Raw genomic sequence first — 21,614 nt, 5'->3', positions numbered from 1 at the left:
GTGAAATAAGGAGGCAGAGGTGTTGCCGGGCGACTAAGCACCTGGTTCCTCCCTCTAGCGGCTGCTTCTCGGAGGAGAGGAGATGCCCGAGGAGAGGAGATGCCCGAGGAGAGGAGATGCCCGAGGAGAGGAGATGCCCTCCGCCCCAGGAGCCACCACAGCTCATCGCTGCAGACCCCTGCGCAGTTCAGGTGCAGATGGCTCCGGCGGTGCCTAAGCGTCACCTGAGGTCTGCCCTGTCCTGCCCCGCAGGCGCTGCTGACGCCGGACCCACGGGGGGAAAACGAGGGCGACGTTGTGACGGAGAGGAAGGTTGCTGTAGTTCGGATCGGAAATCCAGAAGTTGTGACTGCCTGGAAGAGTCCAGGGTCTCCTCACAGCAGCGTTTGCCTGTCCAGCGCAGATGGGCTCCTGCCTCCGCGTTGCCTGCAGCGCTCCTCATCGCCGTCCCCGCTTGCTCACCGCCGAGCCCCTTGCCCGGCTGTAGTTCGCCGGGGTAGTGCTGTTGCACAAGCACCGCCGCCTGTCTCGGTGGTCGGTGTAACAGCACACCCCGGGCAGCGTGCCGGGCCAAAGTCAGCTGCGGTGTTAAACCAGATTGCTTCACAACGACTGACTTTTTTTTCTTTAAACATCCAGGCTGCTGCACACCACCTACTCCAACTCTTCGCAATTAAAACATAACCAAAGATTTGACCAATCCAAATGATACAGGTTATCAACAACAAAAAGAAAGGGAAGTGCACATTTGTTTTCTTTTCAAAAGCTTTTAATAGGACACATTTGTTTTTGTCATTTGTAAAGATTTACACTCATTTTTTGTCTTTTTTCGTTTTTTAAAAAGGAACATTTTAACCCAATTTTCCCCATGAATACCACCTTTTGTTGCCCTGACCAGAAGACCTTGGTTTTGGCCTATATACCTGATACAGTATAACAATATATTAACTATTAAATACAAAGTTCTATCCTATATACTAGGTTGTTACAGACATTGCAAGGTACTGTGCCTACTCTAGTCACCTTGTGTAATAGTGTACATGGGTTATTATAGCCAAAGGGGCAGAAAAGGGGAGACTGGGGCATAGCCTAATTTACAGTGTAATGCTTTTGTTTGCTTTTTTTTTCTCCCTTGAACACACCTTGTGCTGAGTGCAATCCACAGAAGTCAAAAACAGTATTTTCTTTGCCCTCCTCCACAGTAGCCACAGTATAAAACAGCCTGTAACCTAGCTAAGAAAAACTAGTTCGAGGTGCAAGGGGCTGCAAAATGGACTTTACATTTTTCCGGACACGTCTGCAACCTCTCCTTCCTCACCTGTGCCACTGGCCATAGCAGAATATCCTCTTCCCATCCGGGTACAGTAAACCCGCAGTATTAAAGTGCTGGTGTGCTTGGATGAACTGGCTAGCAATGTAAGTACTTTACCGTCAATACGGGCCGAGTTCTCGGGGTCGGTGATTTAGATCGGTTCAGGTCTTGGGCAGCAATAGCACTGCAGTATCGTAGACCTTAAGCTTAGCTGCTTACTTGGAAACGTGACCTGGGCGCAGGCGCAGGAACTAGGTTAGGGGTGTTGCCATACAGTAGGTCTGGCTCCAGGTTTGTGAAAAGAAAAATTTCGATAGAGCTGCTTCGGTTCCCAAGACGCTACGCGGACTTTTTAACAATTTCTCTACAGATTGCTACAAAAATATAAAAAATTCTATCAACATAACCGTTCTACAGAATTCCAGTGGATTTTTGTACATTTTGTTTAAAAAACGTCAAATTCTATAAAACCCCCCCAAAAGGTATTTAAAATTACGTTACGATTATTGCACACACTGCAGTAAATTGTATTTGATTTTCAAAAGGGCAGCTAGAAAAAAACTTATCTGGTTTAGAAAACAAACTATTTTACATGGATTTTTTTTCCTGAATGCATCATCATACAGTATTCCTCATTGGCTAGTCTTTATTGAATATTAATGTATGATGTAAACTTTTTGTTACTCACACAAACCTTGTCAGTGGGCAAAACCCCAGGTAGTGAAAATAGACCAGCCTTTAGGCTTTCTGTTACATTTGGAGTTGAGCTTTTGGATTAACATCACATCGCCTTTTTGTGCCATGATTTAAGCTAAAATGTTGCATGTTATTTTCTAGGGAAGGAACTGTATGAGCAGTATCATTCCAGCTAGGTATGCACACTGCTAAGCATTAAGTGAACCAGGGTACAGCAATTTTAGTGGCCTAGCTATTTTGCCAAATTATTTAGCAGATGTGAAAGGAAAAGCTAAGGCTCATTGTGAGTGTAAAATGAAAAAGGGATTAAGAATATTTCTCAGTCTTAATGAACTGTAATTTTATTATTCCCTTGAATATGATCCCAGGGAAGAACTGATGAAAGGTTTGTTTGAAATAGTTGCTTTAAATGGGCTTAACTCTGGATTTGGACTGGCATTTCAAAGCAAGCGCTCTCCGTATGGGCCCATATTGTAACTGCAGAAGAGAGGAAAAAGGTCCCAGCCCAGACTTAATCTAACTGCAGCAACTGGCACAGAACATTAATCTTCATTCTTCAAATGCACCGATTGCCCGACTTCCTGCTGAAATCCCCGCATTTTTATAGGACGTGTACGATCAGTAGGGATTGTTTACGGAGTAAACTTCCTCAAATGAAAATAAAGGAGCTTAAGACCTCACTTTGGCCTGTTACATATTAACAGCATCTTCTTCTTGCATATATACCTGAAGCGAATGCAGACACATGTAGGCATAATCGTCTAATCTCCGAAAGGATAAGAGGCCGTACGCCAACATGTTTTAGTGATTTGAGGAGATCAGTAGTTCTCAAAAAGTTACAAACTCCTGACTGATCGAATTAGCACAAATCCCTCCCTTGCTTGTGCTGCTTTAAAGCCGTGATCCAGCAAAGCCTTATACATGTGTGCAATTTTAATCCTGTGACTACTCACACACTTAAAACGAGGCTTCCAAAGTCTTGTTGAGCCTGCGTCTTAATTTGATTTCATGGAGGTTCAGTGAAGTTAATGTCTGGTTTCCATCAGCGTTGGGAAGAGCAGGATGTGTCCCGCCGGCCAAACCCTGCGCTGAGCTCCAGCCTGTGCCGTCCTGCTCGCTCCACTTCTGCCGATTGCTTTTTGCAGAGGCCATTAGCACAGAATAAACAGTTAATTGTGGAGATGACTGACATTAAGGACATGTTATAAAGTAAGGACATAAATTCCATCTTTATTTTTTTTGCATCGTGATGTTGCTACTTAAGGCTTTTACTAGACTGGAAATAAATTTCAATCAGGGTCATGTAAATTAACTCTGGTAGTGATAGCAAAAAAACCTGCCTGTTTTACTTAAAATCAACAGTCCTTTCAGTACCTGCAGCCCTTCATACAGGTATTCTGTAGAATAACTTTGCAAACTTTAGCAGGCCTTGATTCAGTTAAGCACATAAGCATATGATTTTAATTTTAAAGAATTACTTAAACATGATCAACTTCAATGCAGTTTAGGCGGAAGCTTAACTTTAAACATGTGCTTAAGCACACCACTGAGTCATGTCTGCACCGAGTCCACTCGGTGCAAATCTTAAATATGGCCTTATTCTCCTTTTCACCCCGGTGCAAAAAAGAGTAACTGCAGGGAAAACAGCGGACTTGCACACATGTAAAACCGACCAAAAGAAACAGTCTTTATCCGAGACAGTGGAAAACCATTTCAGGAGCGACCGTAGGCTTTTGTTGCCCAAGTTTCCTAGGCACATTTGAAAAGAGATCCATCGACATGCTTTCGTGACTCACCAGTGGGCAATATATAAAACCCTTTTATAAATCAGCACTGTGTAGTGCCAGCGTATAGTTAAGTTGGCTCTACGTTCACAACCTTCAGACATCCAGCAGCATTTTGTACATTCCTGGGTTTGTGCACCTACTTTTACTCTGGATGCCAATTTTACGTAAGATTGGAACATTATTTGGTTAAAAAATGCCGCTGCATTTCTCGACTATGCAAATGATCTTTTTCCAGAAGATGATTGAAGTCCAAGGGGAAAAAATAAATTACATTAAATAATTCTTATTCACTGCTGACTGTGGGATACATTTCCTCTGTAATGCACTAATTGGCTACATTTTGTGCTTTGCAAAACAAAATGAAACCCAAACAAAACAAAAAAGAGAAGGGATTAAATATATATTTTTAGGTTAAAATATTCATAAAAACCAACTTTATCTCAGAAATATTCTGAGATACATAAAATAGAAGAAAATTAAACGAGTCTTTAGTCACAAAATGTACTACATCCCGCAATACTAGATTCAATTAATTTAATAAAATATAATATACATATAGATTCTGCACATTGTATTGCTTTTACCTAAGCAGAACATATGCTTAAGTAAGCGTGATATAGGTTAACCACTCTTTTAACCAGCTGGTTCTTTAATCTTTCTTTGGAAATTTTTTACCCAGTGCCATTTTGGAATACAGAGTTTTTTAGTTTTTTTTTTTTTTCCCTCTATTACATGAAAGGAAGAAAACATTTGGCACCAACAGAAGAGTAACTCAGGGGTCCATTTCCGTTTGATCAAAGGAAAAGCTAGGAAGTGTCAACAGGTCTTTCTTTGGGGCCGGAGATGCTGACGTACTGTCTGGAAGCAGCGGCTCCCCTGCGTCCATTGAGTCCTTGGAGTCGCAGGACGGCGCACGCCGCCTCAGGCAGCTCTCTGCACCGGCAGGCGAGATGCTGCGAGCTCCCCCGGGTAGCAAACTCTGTCCGTCGGGGGCCTCTATAGATATACACGGGGGGCTCAGTTTTTTCTTCTGCCGCGTTCCTTGCAAGCCTTCCATTTCACTTACCACCTGACTTATGAAGCCAGAAGAGCTGGATGTGGAATGGTGCTGAGGGCTGTTTTCCATGGAACAAATTTCTATCGAATGTCTCCTCTGGTCATCTAACCAAGAGGGCGGTTTTTTTAGAAGGCCCTGGGTGTCTACACTGTGGTATTTCTTCAGGTCCTTCAGTGTAACGCTGCCGGTATTGCCTATGCTCCTCTTAGGAGAGAGAGGCCAAACCTCTGAACAGGCACTCGAGGCTGTACAAGTTTCTGAAGCGAAAGGCTCCGAGGAGCTGTTTATTTCAGATACGTCTTGGTCCACTGAGTCTCCGGGTGTCTCTTGATACGAGTCCGCACAAGCGCACGATGCTGGTGCCTGCTTTGAGATATGACACTGGTTGTGGGACTGCTGCTGCGTACGGACGCTTGCCCGGTTCCACGCAGCCAGGTCACTCGCTCCCACGGGCGTCAGAGCACCAGGCGACTCCTCCTTGGGCACGGTGGGGACGGCTGGGTCCGCGGGTTCCCTCACCTCCACGTGCACGTTCTCCTTGCTGTCCGAAGAGTCGTTCCTTATCGCCATCTGTATCAAGTGCAAAGGGATCGGGGAGCAGGGGAGGTGCCGGATAAGAGACAGACCAAACGGGGGTTAGTAGGAGCAAGGCGCAACGTTAACAGGGCACCAAACTCTGCCAAGACACCTCAGCACAGGGCCACAGACAACACCGACTCCTGTAGCTCAGCCTGCACTATGGGTGATAGCAGTTCCTGGGCTTCAGGGATCTGCGGGTTTATCCCCACAAAAGTTACAGCAGAATTTGGCCCTTCCTTCATCATTAATGGTTGACTCTCAGCTTTCTCCTCCGAAGTGTGGAGGAGCGCAAAAACCAAATACCCCCACCCCAAAGCAGACATATTCTTGTTATGCAAACTGTGATGGTCTCCTGCAAACCCCTTCATAATTTTACCAGCTGAAATATAAGCGGGAGAGGGAAGTGCAAGCGAGTACTGTATATTCCCTTCCCTTCAGGTCAGGAGATGCTGAGGACCCGGAGCAGGATCCCCAGAGCTCCCTCCACCAGAGCAACTGCACTCTGCACCAGCATCAGGGCGACAGCCTGTCCCTGGCTGTCCCCAGCTGTCCCCAGGCTGGAGGCAGGACTCTGCACCAGCGTACGGCAGGGGAGCTAGAAACGACAGAGATGCCAAAATTGGACCTGAGCATCTGTAATTATTTCCATCTATTGTGCTGCATGAGCTCGTTTCACATTTTGCCTTGGCTGTTTTGAGTCACATGCAGCACTAGGGCCTGCTGGCCAAGAGTGCCCATGGCGTGTTCTGAAGGCTTCGTCTTTTCACTGCACTGCATCCCTTGTCCGAAGGGTTTCTAAATCTGCCACGTTAACCGGCCCTGAAAACCAGTGTCTCAAGTTTGAGAAGACTCTTAAATAATTGTAAAAATTAAAAACTTCTTGAAGAAGTTTGGAGGAAACGCATACAGCCAGTCTCAGTCCTTTAAAGAAGTCTAAGGATGTGAAATTCCTCATACCGAGGAATGCTTTTGTGACAAATCTCCCCCAAATGATCATAGATTTTTTATAAAAATAGTCCCAAAAGGATCATTTGAGCCAAACGATCTCTGCTCAGGCCAAGCTGCCACCAGCTGCAGTACGCGCACATGTGCACGCACAACCACAAGCGACTATTGCTGCGTCTGCACATTGGGCTCCCTTTGCTGTCCGTGATAGCTGGGAGAATATTTAATACGGTAAACATTTTTGTCCAATACTAGTGAATCCTTTCTAGTTAAAATTATACAGTGTCATACAGGTAACTAACCACAGTCAAGTGCAGAGTGAATTCTGTGTTCCTCAATGCCAATACAGTGTTTGGGGAGAAAAAAATCATGTACATACCCTGAAGCACAGGCCACAAAAGAGTCGAAGACAGAAGCAAAACCCAGTTCTTCTTGTCATTGCTTTTGCTTGTACACAAACCTGTGCTGTATACAAATGCCATAGTAGCCACCACTAGTTCTTTCTTTCCCAATGATACAGACATCTTTGGTAGATGTTAGCAGTAACTGCTCAGTAACTGCTCTGGTATGACCATCTACCATTACATTGGTGTATACCCCTGTAGTAGCCATAACTCGGTGCAGCCTACACCTTAGATACGCAGTCCTGGAACCAGAATCAAAAATTCAATGTGGTTTTACTTCTGGAGAAAAGCCCTTGTGCAGTGCACTGCCAAGGAACATGGTTCTCGGTGGGGAGCCTGGCTTTAAATGTTCTCTCCAAGCATCTGATCTGCTAATCTTCATCTGTGAGCATATCGCTAATTGTCAAGTTTTCCGGAGTCTAGACTGCGTGTTACCGTGGGGACTGTGTCCACGCTACAGCACTCTGAAGGGAAAGGGAGGTTAAACACACAGGTTTTAGTGATGGAGGAAAGTGTGCGGACCAGGAATGTGGTGGACGAGATTTATCTATGCACAAATTAAGGATAGGGGGCAGGACAAGGGGGAAGGGAAAGGAAAGAAAGAAAAGAAGAAAGAAAACAAATCAGAATTACATGCAATGTAGGTAACAATAAAGAAAAATGGGTACTGCAAATCAAAACGCTTTGCTAGTTTGGGCTATGTGATGAGCTAGAAGCAAATTAGTGATGGTCACAGGAGGAGCAAAGCAGAGAGTGCTTGAGCAAGCAGCACTGCCAAGGAGGTAAAGGGAATTTGGACTCTTTAAGGACAAAGTTTCAAAGTGTTTGAGCAACCATTTTGCCACTGCCAGGCACAAAATGCTGGCAGAAAGGCCACAAACTTCTCTCCTGCCACGGATGTTATAATCCCCATAAACACGGGCTAGCGGCAGGCACCCGAAGCCATGCACCTTTCTGAGTGTTGCTCAAATTCTGTCGAATTCAGGTCAGAAAGATGAATGCCTGGAGGGTCAGGTCAGCGCAAGTAGGAGCTAGGGCCAGTGCTTCCAAACCTTCATGCTCAACGCTACAGTTCCGCCAAGAGTTTTCCAGAAATCCCCAGTTAGATGCTAGCAACCCCAAAGCAGCTGGTGACACGCTGGTGTGCAGTGAGGTCCTGGTGAGGTTCCTATGGCCTCACTAACTTTCGGAGCGATGTGACTGGTCCGTGGACAGAGCTGCTCGCTGTCCCAAAGCCTTTATCTTTTTTAAAAGTCACTCCAGGTTCACAGCATGAGCAGAGAGAGGACACAGGGGAATGAATTAATTTAAACATACAAAAAGGTTTAAGAAAAGGAAGCCTCCCAAAATACGAACAAAATTACATTGGAGAAGATGGCTAACATACTAATTTATTCTAGGCAGATCAGTTCAAAAGCATGGGTCTGTTATTCATTAGAAGGCAAGGGAGGGTGGTTATGAACTGGAATCATGACATCAATTAGTTTCCCCATTAGCGGTGATTGGGATAAGGGGCCAGCCCTGTGCAAGCGAATGCATGCTAGGAATTTCTCTTGTCAGCTTAGTATTGCAGACTGGTGTAATTGTTAACCTTGGTACTTCACATTCATTTTTAGAGCTTAATGAATCAACTGTCTAATTTGTCAATGTTGATTAAAAGATGAAACAAAGGGAAACATTTTCATTCGGAAAGTAAATTATCTTTGAAAAAAAATAAAAGGAATGATCTAGGCTGTGTATATAAAACCAGACATAGGAAACTACTGAAGAAAGCAGAGTTTGGTAATCAGACATGCCTCTCGTTCTGACCCAGCAGCACAGTAAAGTATGTTTAAGCACGTGAGAGCAAAGCACAAGTGTAAGCATTTTACTAAAAGGATAAATTCAAACTTATGTTTCCAATCAAGTAGACTGGAATCTTTGATTAGATCTCTTAGATCTTGGGTTGAATCAGTATTTAAATCAATGCGAGGCAAAAAATAGAGATAAAATCAGTTACAAAATGGAATATGTTCTGTCCTGTATACAGCCAAGTTTAATTTGCTGTTAAGCAAAATAAAAGCACATAGGAGATTCAAAAACCTAAGTCCCATTTGCAATGACACCTTTTGCCTGTGGGAATCTATCTTCTTTCACTGATCTTCACTGTGACACAGGGGTTGAAATCAACAGGGTATGTTCTTAGCTAGTCCCTTTGCTCTCACCAAGTCAAGTCTCTTGATAAAAAACTAAAAGATCTTAATGTTCAGTTCTTGCTCTAAAAATGATATGCTTTCCATGACGGTTTTGCATACAGTAAGATATCCAGCTGCCTTTAAAACAGCAATGACAGTTTTCCCCTTTCAAGAAATCAGCGGAGCCAGAAGGGTGGCCAGGAACGCAGTCTGCAGACACTGTGTCCTCTCAAGCACTGAGAAAATCACAGCAATTAAAAATTAATTCCCTGAACCCCAAGGAGCCCCTGGGGAGCATCTGGCAGCACTTATGAAGTGGACAGAGAGAATAAAGTGCTAACAACCTGGAGAACAGGTGGGCACATTGCCAAAGGAGATGATACCCATCACGCACAGCCATTGAGCCTCTTGGAAGGCTTTCAGATCCAGATGTGTCAACCTGTTTGTTATTTCTGTAGGAGAATTACAGTTCTCCAGAGGTTTCTCTATGAATCCCTCCTTGAATTTAAAGTCTGGTTAAGCTGGTAACATGGCAATATAAAACCTCAGCAGGTTCGTAAGTCTGCTTACCTGCCTGCGGAGCAGCCTCTCAGCGGAAGGGGAGTGCACAGGCTGGGAAACCTGCGGCTTGCTCTCCCTGACCCAGGGATCGTGAGCTCTTACATGGTGAAAATGGTCTTTTGGTATTTGCAGGAGAGAGCTGGTGTCTGCCGGCTGGGACTGCACTGATGCCTTCGAACCTTGCAAGAGGGAGAAGAAGCAGGAATGTGACGTGTCCATCTGGTGATCGCTTCCCTGCCTCAGAGACCTCCCAAAGAAAACTACTGCTGTGCACCTTGGACCAAACGGGCATGGCAAAAACACGGAATTCGACAACCAGCTCACCGTGACAGGGAAAAAATGCCCACCTATGAATAAGTTATTCCAAAATTGTCCATTATGTCATTTTTCTTGGCATTTTCTCCTGATACATCTGAGACTAGCTCCTGTTAAGAATGGAAGATTATGAGCTAGAAGTTCATCTGGGCTGGCAGTTTCTCCATGCAGGATTTTGAAAGTTTCTAGAAACGGATGTCTCCATACCTGAGTGTATCCAGAGATCGACTACAAGGCGCTCAGTCCCAGTGTGCACACTGGAAATAAATGAAAGCGAACCCCACCTGGCAGCTTTCAAGGCTAGTTTTACAAAGCATCCCGGGAGAAGGCCATACATACTCCACAGCCTCCTTCTGACCCTTTGGGGTTGCTGGCGACTCCTTCTAAAAGGTCTGAAGTGCTGCATGCTTCCCTTCCCCCCCTCAGGCCCAACATTTTTCAAGACAATTCATTTAACCTGGACTGCGTCCCAGAGAATCTCATTTGTCCTGGAATCCTTCCCAGAACAACAGCCCCATTACGAAGGAGTATTCAAACAAATACCTCCTGCAAGTGCCAGTGTTTCTGACAACAAAACCTTTTGTAGCTTGAAATATTATGGCTTAGTCGTCGTGATTTATTAGAGACGCCTGGCACCTTTTGCTCTCTTCGCAGCACTTTACAATATTACCGACTGTAAACAGGTAGGGGGGACATCCCCCCCGGCAAAGCGGTGACATTGGAGGAGGAACAGGACAGCGGTACACGTGCCAACACTCGGGCACCTTAGCCACCTTGGAGTACTTTGGCACAGTAAAGACAACTGGAAACGCACCAGGAGGAGAAAAAGACAACAGTTTTAATTGCTTAATGTGGCTGTGAATAAGACACTTTACCTTTCCAAAATACTTGTCCTAGGTTTCAGCAGAACAATTTTTCCTGTGAATTCACCAGGGCGCAACGCCTGCCCCCTGCAAGCCCTGCTGTCAGACAGGGCTGCCCAGGTCTCCAAGCGGAGAACTGGAAAGTGCAACCTTGGAGAAAAGAGGAACTTAGAAATTACCCACCTTTTGTCTATGAAGTAGTTTTTGTTCAAGACAGGACAAGCGCATCCAAATTAAGGGTCAAAAGCACAGCACTGGAAACTCCCCCTGTCGCAAATGGGCTTCTTCTCTAAGGCCACAGATCATGACTCCAGGGAATTTCTTGGCTGTTAGAAAGCCATAAATTCTGCCTCCGCTGAAGCTAATGGGAGTTTTGCTATTGATCTCAGCAGGATTTGACCAGGATTTTACCCACACCTTTTGTATTATGTACAAACAGGCGCTTCGAGGGACGCACTTGACCTTGAAAATTTCACGTTATGGCAGGGACTTCTCACAGCTCCAGATCCATCTTCCTCCATTGTGTCCGCATTTTCTTTCTGCTGTTCAACAGCCACTATTCATCCAAAGTCTTATTACTATGCAAATTTCAACATCTTATTTCTAATCTATTCAAATCTCCAGCCATTCTGAGCAGCGCTGAAATTATGTTCTGCTTAGGAGCTTTCAAATGACAATGCTCAAAAACTTCTCTCTCTTATCTGTGACAAATGTCTAAAAACGATGTCCTGCTACAAGTAAGAATTAAAGACGGCTACGTTCACTAACCAGCAGCAGGTAACCCCGAGCACGCAGAGCAAACGAAAGCACGTTGATAAGGACTGGCAGCCAGCTGCAGGTGCAAGTGCAGAGGTGCACATTTAAAGAGCCCTTGCCATCTGCAGCTTGCTGTAACCAAGCATCTCTCTGAGTTTAGCCCCGAGGCATATATCCCAACCACACACACTGAGAAGGACAACTCTCCACGCGCACATTTTTCCGTTCATCTCACACCATCTCTCTCAATTTGGCACACTTCTGTTCATTTTAGAGACATTTAGAGACATTCTTTCCCCCTTTTTCACAGATGTTCCCATGCAGAGCTTCCCAAACCTGCTAGAATAGGTCCTGCTGCAAAAAAAAAAAAAAGACACGAGGACATACTTTTTTGCTGGGATTTTTTTCTCATGGGCCATAGTGAGATGGATGGAGTTGCTGAGCCCTTGCAGACCATGACCCTGGGGGAACTGGGCAGAGGGGACCCAGCATGGGTCCAGGCCAGCTTCTCACTGTGACACTGCCAGAAAGCTCAGGGCAAAGCAGTTATCTGCTCGGGCTGGTCCTTATAGGTGGCGGAGGGACTTTTCAGAGCCGTTCGACGGGTCAGGACGCCAGCACCGGGCTGGAAATGCAAGGCAGTTCGATGCCTGCCGCTGCGCAGCTGGGAAGAATCCCAGCCCGTCCGTGCCAGGGGCACGGGTCCGTACCTGAGTGCGCTTTGCGGCGCGCGGGACTGCGCTCGCCCAGGGAGGGGGAGCGGGGGCCGGCGCCCGGCGGCTGGAACATGTAGCTGTCGTTGGGCAGGGAGTGGGTTCGCCCCACCGAGGGCTTCCTCACGCTCAGCAAGTCCTTGCCGGGAGACAGCGTCAGCGTGTGGTCTCTGCAGCGGAGATCCGCCTACAGGAGGGGGGGGAAAAAAAGTGAGGAAGCAAGAAATCGCGGAGCCGGACAAGGAGAAGTGCCCCGAAACCCCAGCGACAGCCACTGCGATCAGGATGGCACGACGGGCATGCACACCGCCAGCACGCACAGGCTGCACGAATGGATCTACCAGGCAGCTACACCCCTCCTTCGGTACCGTCACCAAACCGTCACACAGGATGAACCACAGCGACAGAGGAAGCAACACGGCAGTAATAAACCATGACTATTTCAGGGAGACGTAAAGGCGGCATCATGCCTCAGGGCCCAGCAACGGTCACATGCTTTGCATAACTTTGATCCTTGACAGTAGCAATAAAGCTCGGTGCCCTCATCAGCGAGTCAGACTTTTGCAAAGGTGACTGCAGTTTCCTCTTCTAACCAAAAAGAAAAAAATCTGGTTTACAGAAAATGCCCTCTATCCTGGCTCCCAGCACAATCTTATTGGTTTTTGTCTCACATAATGAACAACTAAACCCACTTTATTGAAAGGGATATTCAAACCTACTGCTTCAGGGTTAAAGCCATTCTCTAATTAGAAGGGATCTAATGCAAGAGCGGGTTATCGTATACGTGTTGACTGAGGAGTTTTTGCAGCCAAAGCGTCTCTTGGAATGGGCAGCCCCAGATGCAATATTGAATGAGGCAGATTTGGGTCCGATTTCATAAGGAAATACCTCCATCCCAGAAAAGCTCTTGGGTCTTCTCGTGTTTGACAGTATTGCCAAAAAGGGAAGTGAGGTCAACTTCCCTCTATATTTCTAAGAAGAGAGTTATTCCATCTTTAAAAGGTCTCCACTGAAAATCACCAAAATCAGATGTGACACTGTAGTTCAATACAGTGATCACTGCTTTTGGAAAACTTTAAACCTTAATTCTGACAAATCTTCCATTCACTCAGTGCACCACTGTTTTTCTGAAATAGATGTTCCAAGACTTTTCCAGTTTTGTCCTTCAGTCATAAAAACAAAATTTCACTGGGGTGTTCTGTATGCACAGTAAAACATGACAAGATTGAACAGAATCTACAAAAAGGAAAAAAAAGGGAGGAAAAAAAAGAAGGGGGGAAGACCACTGTTGTAAATTTAATGAAGGAAATGCACCTTCACTGTCACACAGCATTACTTTCAGTCCTTGAGAACGGGCTGATTTACACATAGCTTGGGTCCATAACAGGGACGACGTGCTCCGGATATCGCTCAGGGCAGGAGAGCAAGACCTGTGCTGGCAACGTGGAGACGTGGGTTTCCAGAGCCTCTCTCTTCCTCCCCTCCCTGCCTTCCCCTTCAGGGCTGTATGTTCATATTGTTTAGCTTTCGTACAATTTAGCTTAAAACACTAAAGAAGGCCTGAAACCCAAGGATTCAAATTCAAAACCATTTGGATCTGAAGATGAGAATTTGGATTCAAGGTCCTTTCCAAACCCAGCTTCTAAGACTTCAGGTTCATTGGCAGGATCCGCTACCACAGCGGGTTCCAGTTTCTGCTCATCTCTTGAGAAATCCTGTGAGGGAACTTTGTGAAAACCAGTGAAAATGGCTGCAAAATGATCTCCTGGATCCAGCTCCCAAACGGAGCAGCGTGAACACATGACTTTTTGGTTCACTGGCAGTTCTAAAAAATAAATTGTTTTGGCTTGACTGAAAATCAAATCTGAGTTTTCTGTGAACCAAAAAAAAAAAAAAAAAAAAAAAGAAAAGAAAATCCTAAACCAAAACCATTCTGAGTCAACTGAAACATTCTGTTTGAGGTATTTTTCAACTAAAACTGTGTCTAAATGAAGTATCAAAATAGTGCATTTAGAAAATATCTTAATGAAAGCTTGCAGTTTTTCAGGAGTTTGGGAAATTGTTTTGACCAAAACACTTTGTTGGTATGGACACTAATTCACAAAATGTTTTGTTCAACCTGGTTTTGCATTTTTTCTGGAGGAAAGAAAAACATTAAGTTAAACATTTCTCTTGGCTACATTCCTGAGACTTTACTATATTGTCAAACCATTTTGTCTAATCTGATTCAAAACTAAAACTAGAACAGGTCTCTCCCCTGTCCCTCTCTCCAGAATACTGATTTTGAAACAAAATGTCCCATACAAAATGTTAAACGCAGTTTACAAAATCTTTTGCACGTGATGCCATGAAGCATGATGGGAAATATTGTCACGGTTTAAAAGAGATGTTTCCCAAACGAGTACTAATTAGGATGACAATCAACTAGAATGGCAGAAATTTATCAACAACACAAACATCCAACGGCAGGTACACGGACAACAACAAAGAAAACAGGAATGGGTCCAAAAATGTTGGAAGAAGAATTATGTCTGTTGTACAGCAGAAAAAAAAGCACTTGACGGCTACACAGCTAAAAATGTCTAATGTTTCAAAGAGGAGATGGTCAAGGCAGGGTTCAAAATACTGTTCATTTCATTCAAAAAGACACAAAATAATCCAAACTTTTTCTTTTTTATTTATTTATTTTTTTTGGCGAGGTGACTATGAAGAATTCACAAAAGAAGCAGCATCTCTAAGAGATCCCAATCTGATATTTTTAAAGTAAACAGTCTGGCACCAGTCACGCAAAAAGCCTTGCGGTGCCTATGTTCCTAAAGGAAAAAATCCAGTGCAACGCCAGGATCGCAGATGACCCCTGTGCGGAGGACACATGAGTCACTAGCTCATGTGTGTCTCTTCCACGCAGGATCACTGATTTGTTTCAGATGCCGAGGAAATTTCAACCTTGACGCTTTCCAAAGCATTTTTTTGTTGTTTATTTTACTTCTAGAAAACACATTGTTTTTACACAAGACGCCAAAGGAAAAATAAAAATAAATACTTGATCCTCTCATGGAGCCAACTTTGTGGACATGAGCGCTAACAGCCCAGGACCTAATGGCATTAAGGACAATGTCCTGTTCAGAGAAAAGGTTGGTGCTACTTGGAAATGTGCTTGAACTGAAAATGCCATTAGGCAGGTGCAGAGAGGTGAAAGCAGTATTTCGAACCCTGTTAACATCAGACTATACAGCGACCAGTGTATGTACATTGCTTTCCAGAGCATTAAGTAAGTGTGTGTTAGTATCATCAGGAAAAGAGTCATCCGTCAGAGCTAAGGACCAGGACTTTTCAGAGAGAATATCTGACGTCAGAGACAGAGCCTCCATCTCAGCTAGAGGGATCTAAAGGGAGAGATGATTAAGCATAAGAAACCAGGACACAAATCTTTAGAGAAAAAAAAAGTATCATTATCTAAATTCCTCTAGACACCAATGCAATATCCCTATACTGGGAGTAGCTACATCATGCATATCCGTACTGGGGATAGAGCCTTAAGGAAACCAACTGTAACAAAGAAATGAAGAAGAGTGGAATAGGCATACTTATATGCTTACTGATGAGTTGTAAGGGAGTTTAAAACACACACTAATGCTAGGATCGTATTTTGTTTTCCTCCTGTCTAGGTGAGGAAGCAAAAGTAACATCGCTTCCAAACTAGAGACATTTATCCTTCCAGCTGTGATGAAATAAAAGAGGCCTCAAGATCTTCAAGCTTCTCCCTAGTTGTACCTGCCCCAGTGGCCGTGCTGTTTTCTTGGCCTCTAAGCTAATTTGGTCGAGGCCTCAGGAGATTCCCCAGCACCAACACCATTTCTGAGGCGGTGCATGGAGGTGCTGTACGGAAGGTACCTCTCTCGGTGCTCTGGGGAGCTTACGGGGCCTCCACCCTCGCTGCAAGGCAGGTATGACTGTAAGTCACTCCCTGAGGGATAAATGGTGACAGTGGGGAACTTAAGGCTTGATTCAAAGTCTGGAAAGGTCAGCAAGTGCCTTCCTGATGACTTCAGTGAGTTTGGGCCGGCTAAAGAGACCTCAGTGCCTCGCCTGTGTAAGCACCGATAACTGTCCTACTCAAAACAGCACCCGTGTCTTCCAGCACCCAAGTGCCGCCACAAATCTGGCCCTTAATGGCTTTCTCCGGCTCACAGCAAGCCCGTGTGGGGTGAGAAAAGGCGCTGGCCGCTGTTGCACCAACGCCCTATGGATGTGTGGTTCCTGCACTAATGTTTCCTTGCTAAATGCACTCAAGTAAAACATTGATAAAGATCTCTCCATAGGCACAGAGCTCTTTTCATAGGAGATATGATTCACCACTGCCGGCTTTGGAGAGAAGGGGGAAATGGGGATTGCAGTATCCCCTTCAAAGCAGAGTCACTGCTCTCAAGCACCTCGGAGGTGGATGGTGACTCCGAAGCAAAGGCTCGGTCTTCCGAAACCCGCCCTGGGTGTCTGTCTGGGAGACTGGCATGCCCTCAGAGAGCAGTGCTGAAGAGAACATTTTATAAGGTGGCGTATGGATGTGGTTCATGCTTGCAGTGGCCTCCTGGTCCGGACGCATGTCCCAGGCGCTTCCTTTTAGTTTCCCGTTTCTTACGACTGTTTTTTAAACTGGAAAAAGTAGTATTTCTATCTCATATGCTTGAAAAGTCTTTCAACGGCAATATATCTTCCAAGAAAAACTGCAGAGGCCCAGATCTGTGGTAAGTAAGTTGTCGAAGAGTTGGATTTCCTCACTCTTAGAAATGACCTCAGTGGGGCCAAATAAACCCGGTGATGAGTGAACTCTAACAGGCTCAAAACTCCAGCCGATACGAACGAGAGGGTCGGACCCCTCTCATCACCTTAGGTTTGATACCTTGTCTCACGTGGTTGTCCACTGCCAGTGGAGTGAGACGCTTTGGAGGGACTTCTCCTGGCTTCCCACGGGCTCCCCAAAGGGGCATCTGGGGGCAGAGCCGAGGAGTCTGCCAGCATGAGGAGGGCGATCCTCAACGGGGACCGGCTGTCTGGAGCCGCCGGGCGCCGGGGGAACGGCTGCCGTAGAGCCTGGAGGACACCAGCAACTCCGGCCCGGTGGAATTGCTCCGCTGGGAGCTGTTACTGCTAGTCAGGTTGCCCTCAGCGAGTCCTAAGGCTGCTCTAAATTCCTGACTTGCCTGAAAACATGACAAATGTTGAGAACCGAAAAGCCAAAATGTAAACAAAACAACCTCCCTGTCATCCCTCCCCTCTCCAAAAACTGAGTTTGAATCAATCGAAACATTTTGTTGGAAATGGATTCAATTACTTATGCAGTTTTATAATTATTAAAAGAAAAGGTTTAGCTTAATTTTTAGAAGAAAAAGTCATTGCAAACTTGAATGCTATATTTTTTCATTATGAAATTGTCAAAATAAAACATTTCTGCTGCAGCAGCACTGTGGTGAAAAATGTTGTGTCAAAAAATTTCCAACCAGCTCTCGCTGAGGTTCACACTGTCCCCAGCAACCACAGCTCCTGTCTCTATTCCCCTGACAATTCTTAAAGACAACCACTTCCTCGAGCTCAAGAGACCTCAATCTGATAAGTGATACACAGCAATCAGAGGCAGACGTGTTATCCTGCTATATAAAGATCTGCAGTAACATTTCATTTTACCTAAGCTTGTTCCTTTTCTCTGATGAACCACAGAGCTGGATAATTTACAGTGTCAGTGAACCCATAAATAAGCACCCTGATTTAACACGAAAACTTCTGCTATTTTTAGCCAGGAAAAAAAAAATCAAGAAATACGGAGTTTGCTCAATTCCGACCGTGGGAAAAATTGGTATGTTTGAATTATTATTATGGTCACTGCTGTGATTTAGGAAAAATATTAGATCGAAAGAATCATGTGTATGAGAACATAGAAATTTTATTCCAAAAAGCAAGTGGACTCATTTTAAAGAAGGGTATTACAGTCCCTATTCAGGAAAGCACTGGAGCACACAAGTAGTTGAAGTACATCATTAAGGGCTGCCTCACCTTCCTAAATTTGATTTAGATCAGAGAGGAAGATCTAGTTTACAATGACCCACTTGCAAGAAGCCTCTTCAGTAAAATCATGTGGAACTGGATTTTCAGGCAGTATAAGTAAGCACAAAACAGAGATCATTTTGTGATCCCTATCCGCTCAGGCTCTGCCTCGGAAAAAACTCACGTTGTACTGCAGGCTCTGCAGCTGTGTCCCTGTACTGCTACGGGAGCCCTGGTTAAGAGCAAGAAGTTAAAAAGAAGAACCTCACTGAAGGATGAAGAACAGGTTTCATACCTTTTCCCAACAGCACTCATGAACAGTAAGAAATTTCTCGTTAGATTTACTGTGTTGAAGAGGAAAACTCAGTGTCTGTACTTTTCCTCCTGCATCAATATACATCATCATAAAACAATGAGGTATTAACTTGACTCCCACAGGAAAAGCCAAAATGACTTATGCTCCAAATCCTTCTGACTATATTACACAAAGCAAAGAACTTTAACTCGCTACTAAAGGTCTCAGTCGAACTGAGTTTGGATGGAGACTTTGCAGGAAATGAGGAATATTAACCTGGTTCTCAGAGTTGTAATATTCAGGAGCGGGGAGGGCATAATGATGGCACACAGAGCCTGACAGGTTGTCCATCAGCTTCAGCTCTCCTTCCAGAGATCCCTGGATCAGCAGTGATATGGTATCAAACAAGTGCCTTTCCTAGGAGGGGTGGTGTACAGCATGCAGAAAGATAAAGCGGGCCAAAAAGAGAGAGAGAGAGAAAGCGAGGGACAGAGACAGAGAGAAAAAAGGACAGCATAGAAAACCCAAAATAACAAAAGAAAAAAAACAGAATAGAAGGGGAAAAAAAAAGATGGAAACATTTAGGGAGAAGAGCAGTAACAGAAACAAGAGGGAGGGAAAGGTGAGGCAGGAGAGGAGAGAGAACAGTGCAGTAATATCACAGTCAGAAGTGAAAGCTTTCTCAGACATTAGCAGAGACGGGACCGAAGCCGACTGCCCTAGGAACCACGTGATGTCCCCCCTTCATAATTCTCCCTCTGAATGAATATAACCCGTTACTCCTGGTATCCGAGCTGCATTGTAGGGCCATTCCAGTAGCACCACGGCACTTGGCGCTGCGAGTATCTACAGGACACTACTGCCACAGGACACCACTAAGGTTTCTACACCCATGTCCGCATTTTTGAGCAAGAGGACCTAGTATGTGACACCTAAATCCATACTCGGGGTCACATAAATTGAAGTAACCTGTCTTGAAGAGTGTCCTGTCCATGAAAGCTGCAGGTGCCCAGAACTGACACACATCGAGCTGCTAATTCACGTGCCAGCCGTGGGCTGAAGTTCCTAAGTTCTCGTGGCCAACTTCAGACCTGCGAGCCTTAGCACATACAACGGAAAATCGCTTAGAGCAGGGTCTAACTTTCGCAGACAGCATGGTAGCAATTTAAGAGTTGCACCTTTCATGTAGGGAGCCTAGTACGTACAATGAAATGAGAACTGTAGTTACAGTCAGACAGCACACAGTGCAAAAACCCTGGGGTACAGGCAAGCAAAAGAGCATGCTGACCACACGACCTTGCAGGATCGCATTCTGGGAATTGTATTCCTCTACTATCGTGTTCAAACATCAGGTTCGTCAAGAAGATTTTGGCTGGGAGAAAAAATAACCGGAATAAAATCAGGTTTTCAAGGACTCTGTCTGGGTGAAAGAGCAAGAAACAGGCTCTGGAAATTGTGACTAGAATAAGCCCTTTCCAATGCCATCTTCAGTGAGGACTGGTTTAACAGACTGAAGAGCTGACTGTGTCCTTCTCACTGGTTTGTTTTAAAACCCTTTTTTCCTTTTTTCTTTTTTTCTTTTTCCCTTTTGCTCAGTGTACTGATGTAGGACAACAGTGCTGAGGACAGTTTGCCAGTACTCTGTTTAACATATATAACAACAGTAGGGACAGATTGTTTCTTCTTAGAGGACGTAATGAGTTTGGATTTCCCCACATTGCCCTGAACTCTCTTTTCCTGTGCCAAAGAACAGCCTTGGACTCCATCTCAGACATCAGTGACTCCTAATGGCACCAGAAATTTCCAGTAGCTTAGGAATTGAAAGAAAGCTTAAATGGGGATTTACTCTGTCTCACCCTTGGACTAAAGATCATAAATGAGTTTTTCATGCATTAGAATACTCATCAGTCCGCCCCAGGCAGAGGCCAAGATATGCTGTTGTGAAATCATGATGTAATAAAAGCTAATGATGTCTCTGTAGAATTTAACCCAATCTGCAATCAGCTAAGACTAAAAAAAGGCTGGACCATTCTTCTTTTATAATTCCACTTCAGTCCCTCCCGAAGGACCTCTCTGGGTCTTGACCTCACCTCTCATTCCTCAAACTCAGTCTTCACCTAGAAACTGTGTTTCGGAGGGACTTGTCACAACCCATTGCAGCTACCACATCATAGCCCTGATCCTGCACTCTTCCTGATGATGGGAGCTTTGCCACCAGTTCTGGTGAGCTCAGCTTTAAGCCCCCTCTGGATTATCCCACTATTAAAACAATCTTTTCTTACAAGCTTGACTGGGGGGTATATTTTGAACTGAGGTTGCGTAAAACAAATTTAATACTTAGGCAAAGATTAGCCAAGCTTTATTCCTCTTTTATGTTGTGGTTAATGGTCTGCATTAGAAAAGCAAACATATTGCAGTCATGATTTTGCTCCCAGAAAGGGCCTATCCCAAACTCTGAATTACAGCAAGTTTGGAGCTAGTACTGGACTTGGTGTCTTGGGCACATCTCCAGAACAAATGCAATGCTCTTCACCCCTGAACAGATGTGTTATGGTGGTATGGAGACCTGACTAGGTCTCTTCCTTGGAGCATCAGTGCTCACACCACGCAGCAATCAATCAACAGACAGCGAGGAATACAACCCCTTGACGCACTGTACACCCACTCCCTCATTACTGACTCGTGCATGTCTTCCCCTAGCAATTATGCAGGTCAGCCCCTCTTCACCCTCCAACCGAGATTCTCACCATAGGGTAAACTAATGAGAGCTGAGAATCCACCTTGATTTGCAGGGGATTGGCACATCCTCGGGGGCTCTCAGGTCTCTCTCCACCATTGCTGCCAGTCCAAACAAAGATGTCTGAGGGGCTGTGCTGGCCTGGAGTGATAGTCTTCATTTCCATCTCCAGTTCTGCTTCGAGCTCTGCCTCCTCTTTAGCCTCCTTGTTGCTCTCCTCCAAGTGCTTCATAAGTACCGCAATCACCACGTTAACCAGGACGAATTGGGCCGTCAACACAAAGGAGACGAAGTAGATGGGTGAAATGACAGTGTTGTAACAGGTGGACTCTTGGTCACAATCTCGCAACGTGTCCTGGCAACAGGGAGAGAACGATGGAG

The 21,614-nt window shown here is 45.0% G+C and overlaps 1 protein-coding gene across 1 annotated transcript in view; it reads right to left on the bottom strand.

Annotated features, from left to right (window-relative positions):
- Positions 1-4,559: 4,559 nt before the first annotated feature.
- CACNA1G (calcium voltage-gated channel subunit alpha1 G) overlaps positions 4,560-21,614 on the bottom strand; it is a 109,592-nt gene continuing 92,537 nt past the window's right edge. The window contains exons 32-35 of the mRNA XM_064522657.1: positions 21,244-21,588; positions 12,160-12,349; positions 9,525-9,694; positions 4,560-5,422 (exon numbers count right to left, since the gene is read on the bottom strand). Of these exons, the coding sequence (XP_064378727.1) occupies positions 4,568-5,422; positions 9,525-9,694; positions 12,160-12,349; positions 21,244-21,588 (1,560 nt within the window). The 3' untranslated portion in view covers positions 4,560-4,567. The remainder of the gene's footprint in view (positions 5,423-9,524; positions 9,695-12,159; positions 12,350-21,243; positions 21,589-21,614) is intronic.

This window comes from Dromaius novaehollandiae, chromosome 18, assembly GCF_036370855.1.
Source record: "Dromaius novaehollandiae isolate bDroNov1 chromosome 18, bDroNov1.hap1, whole genome shotgun sequence".
NCBI classification, from domain to species: Eukaryota; Metazoa; Chordata; class Aves; order Casuariiformes; family Dromaiidae; genus Dromaius; species Dromaius novaehollandiae.
The sequence above is the reverse complement of the archived record's forward strand: the minus strand, read 5'-3'. Positions and strand labels throughout refer to the sequence as shown.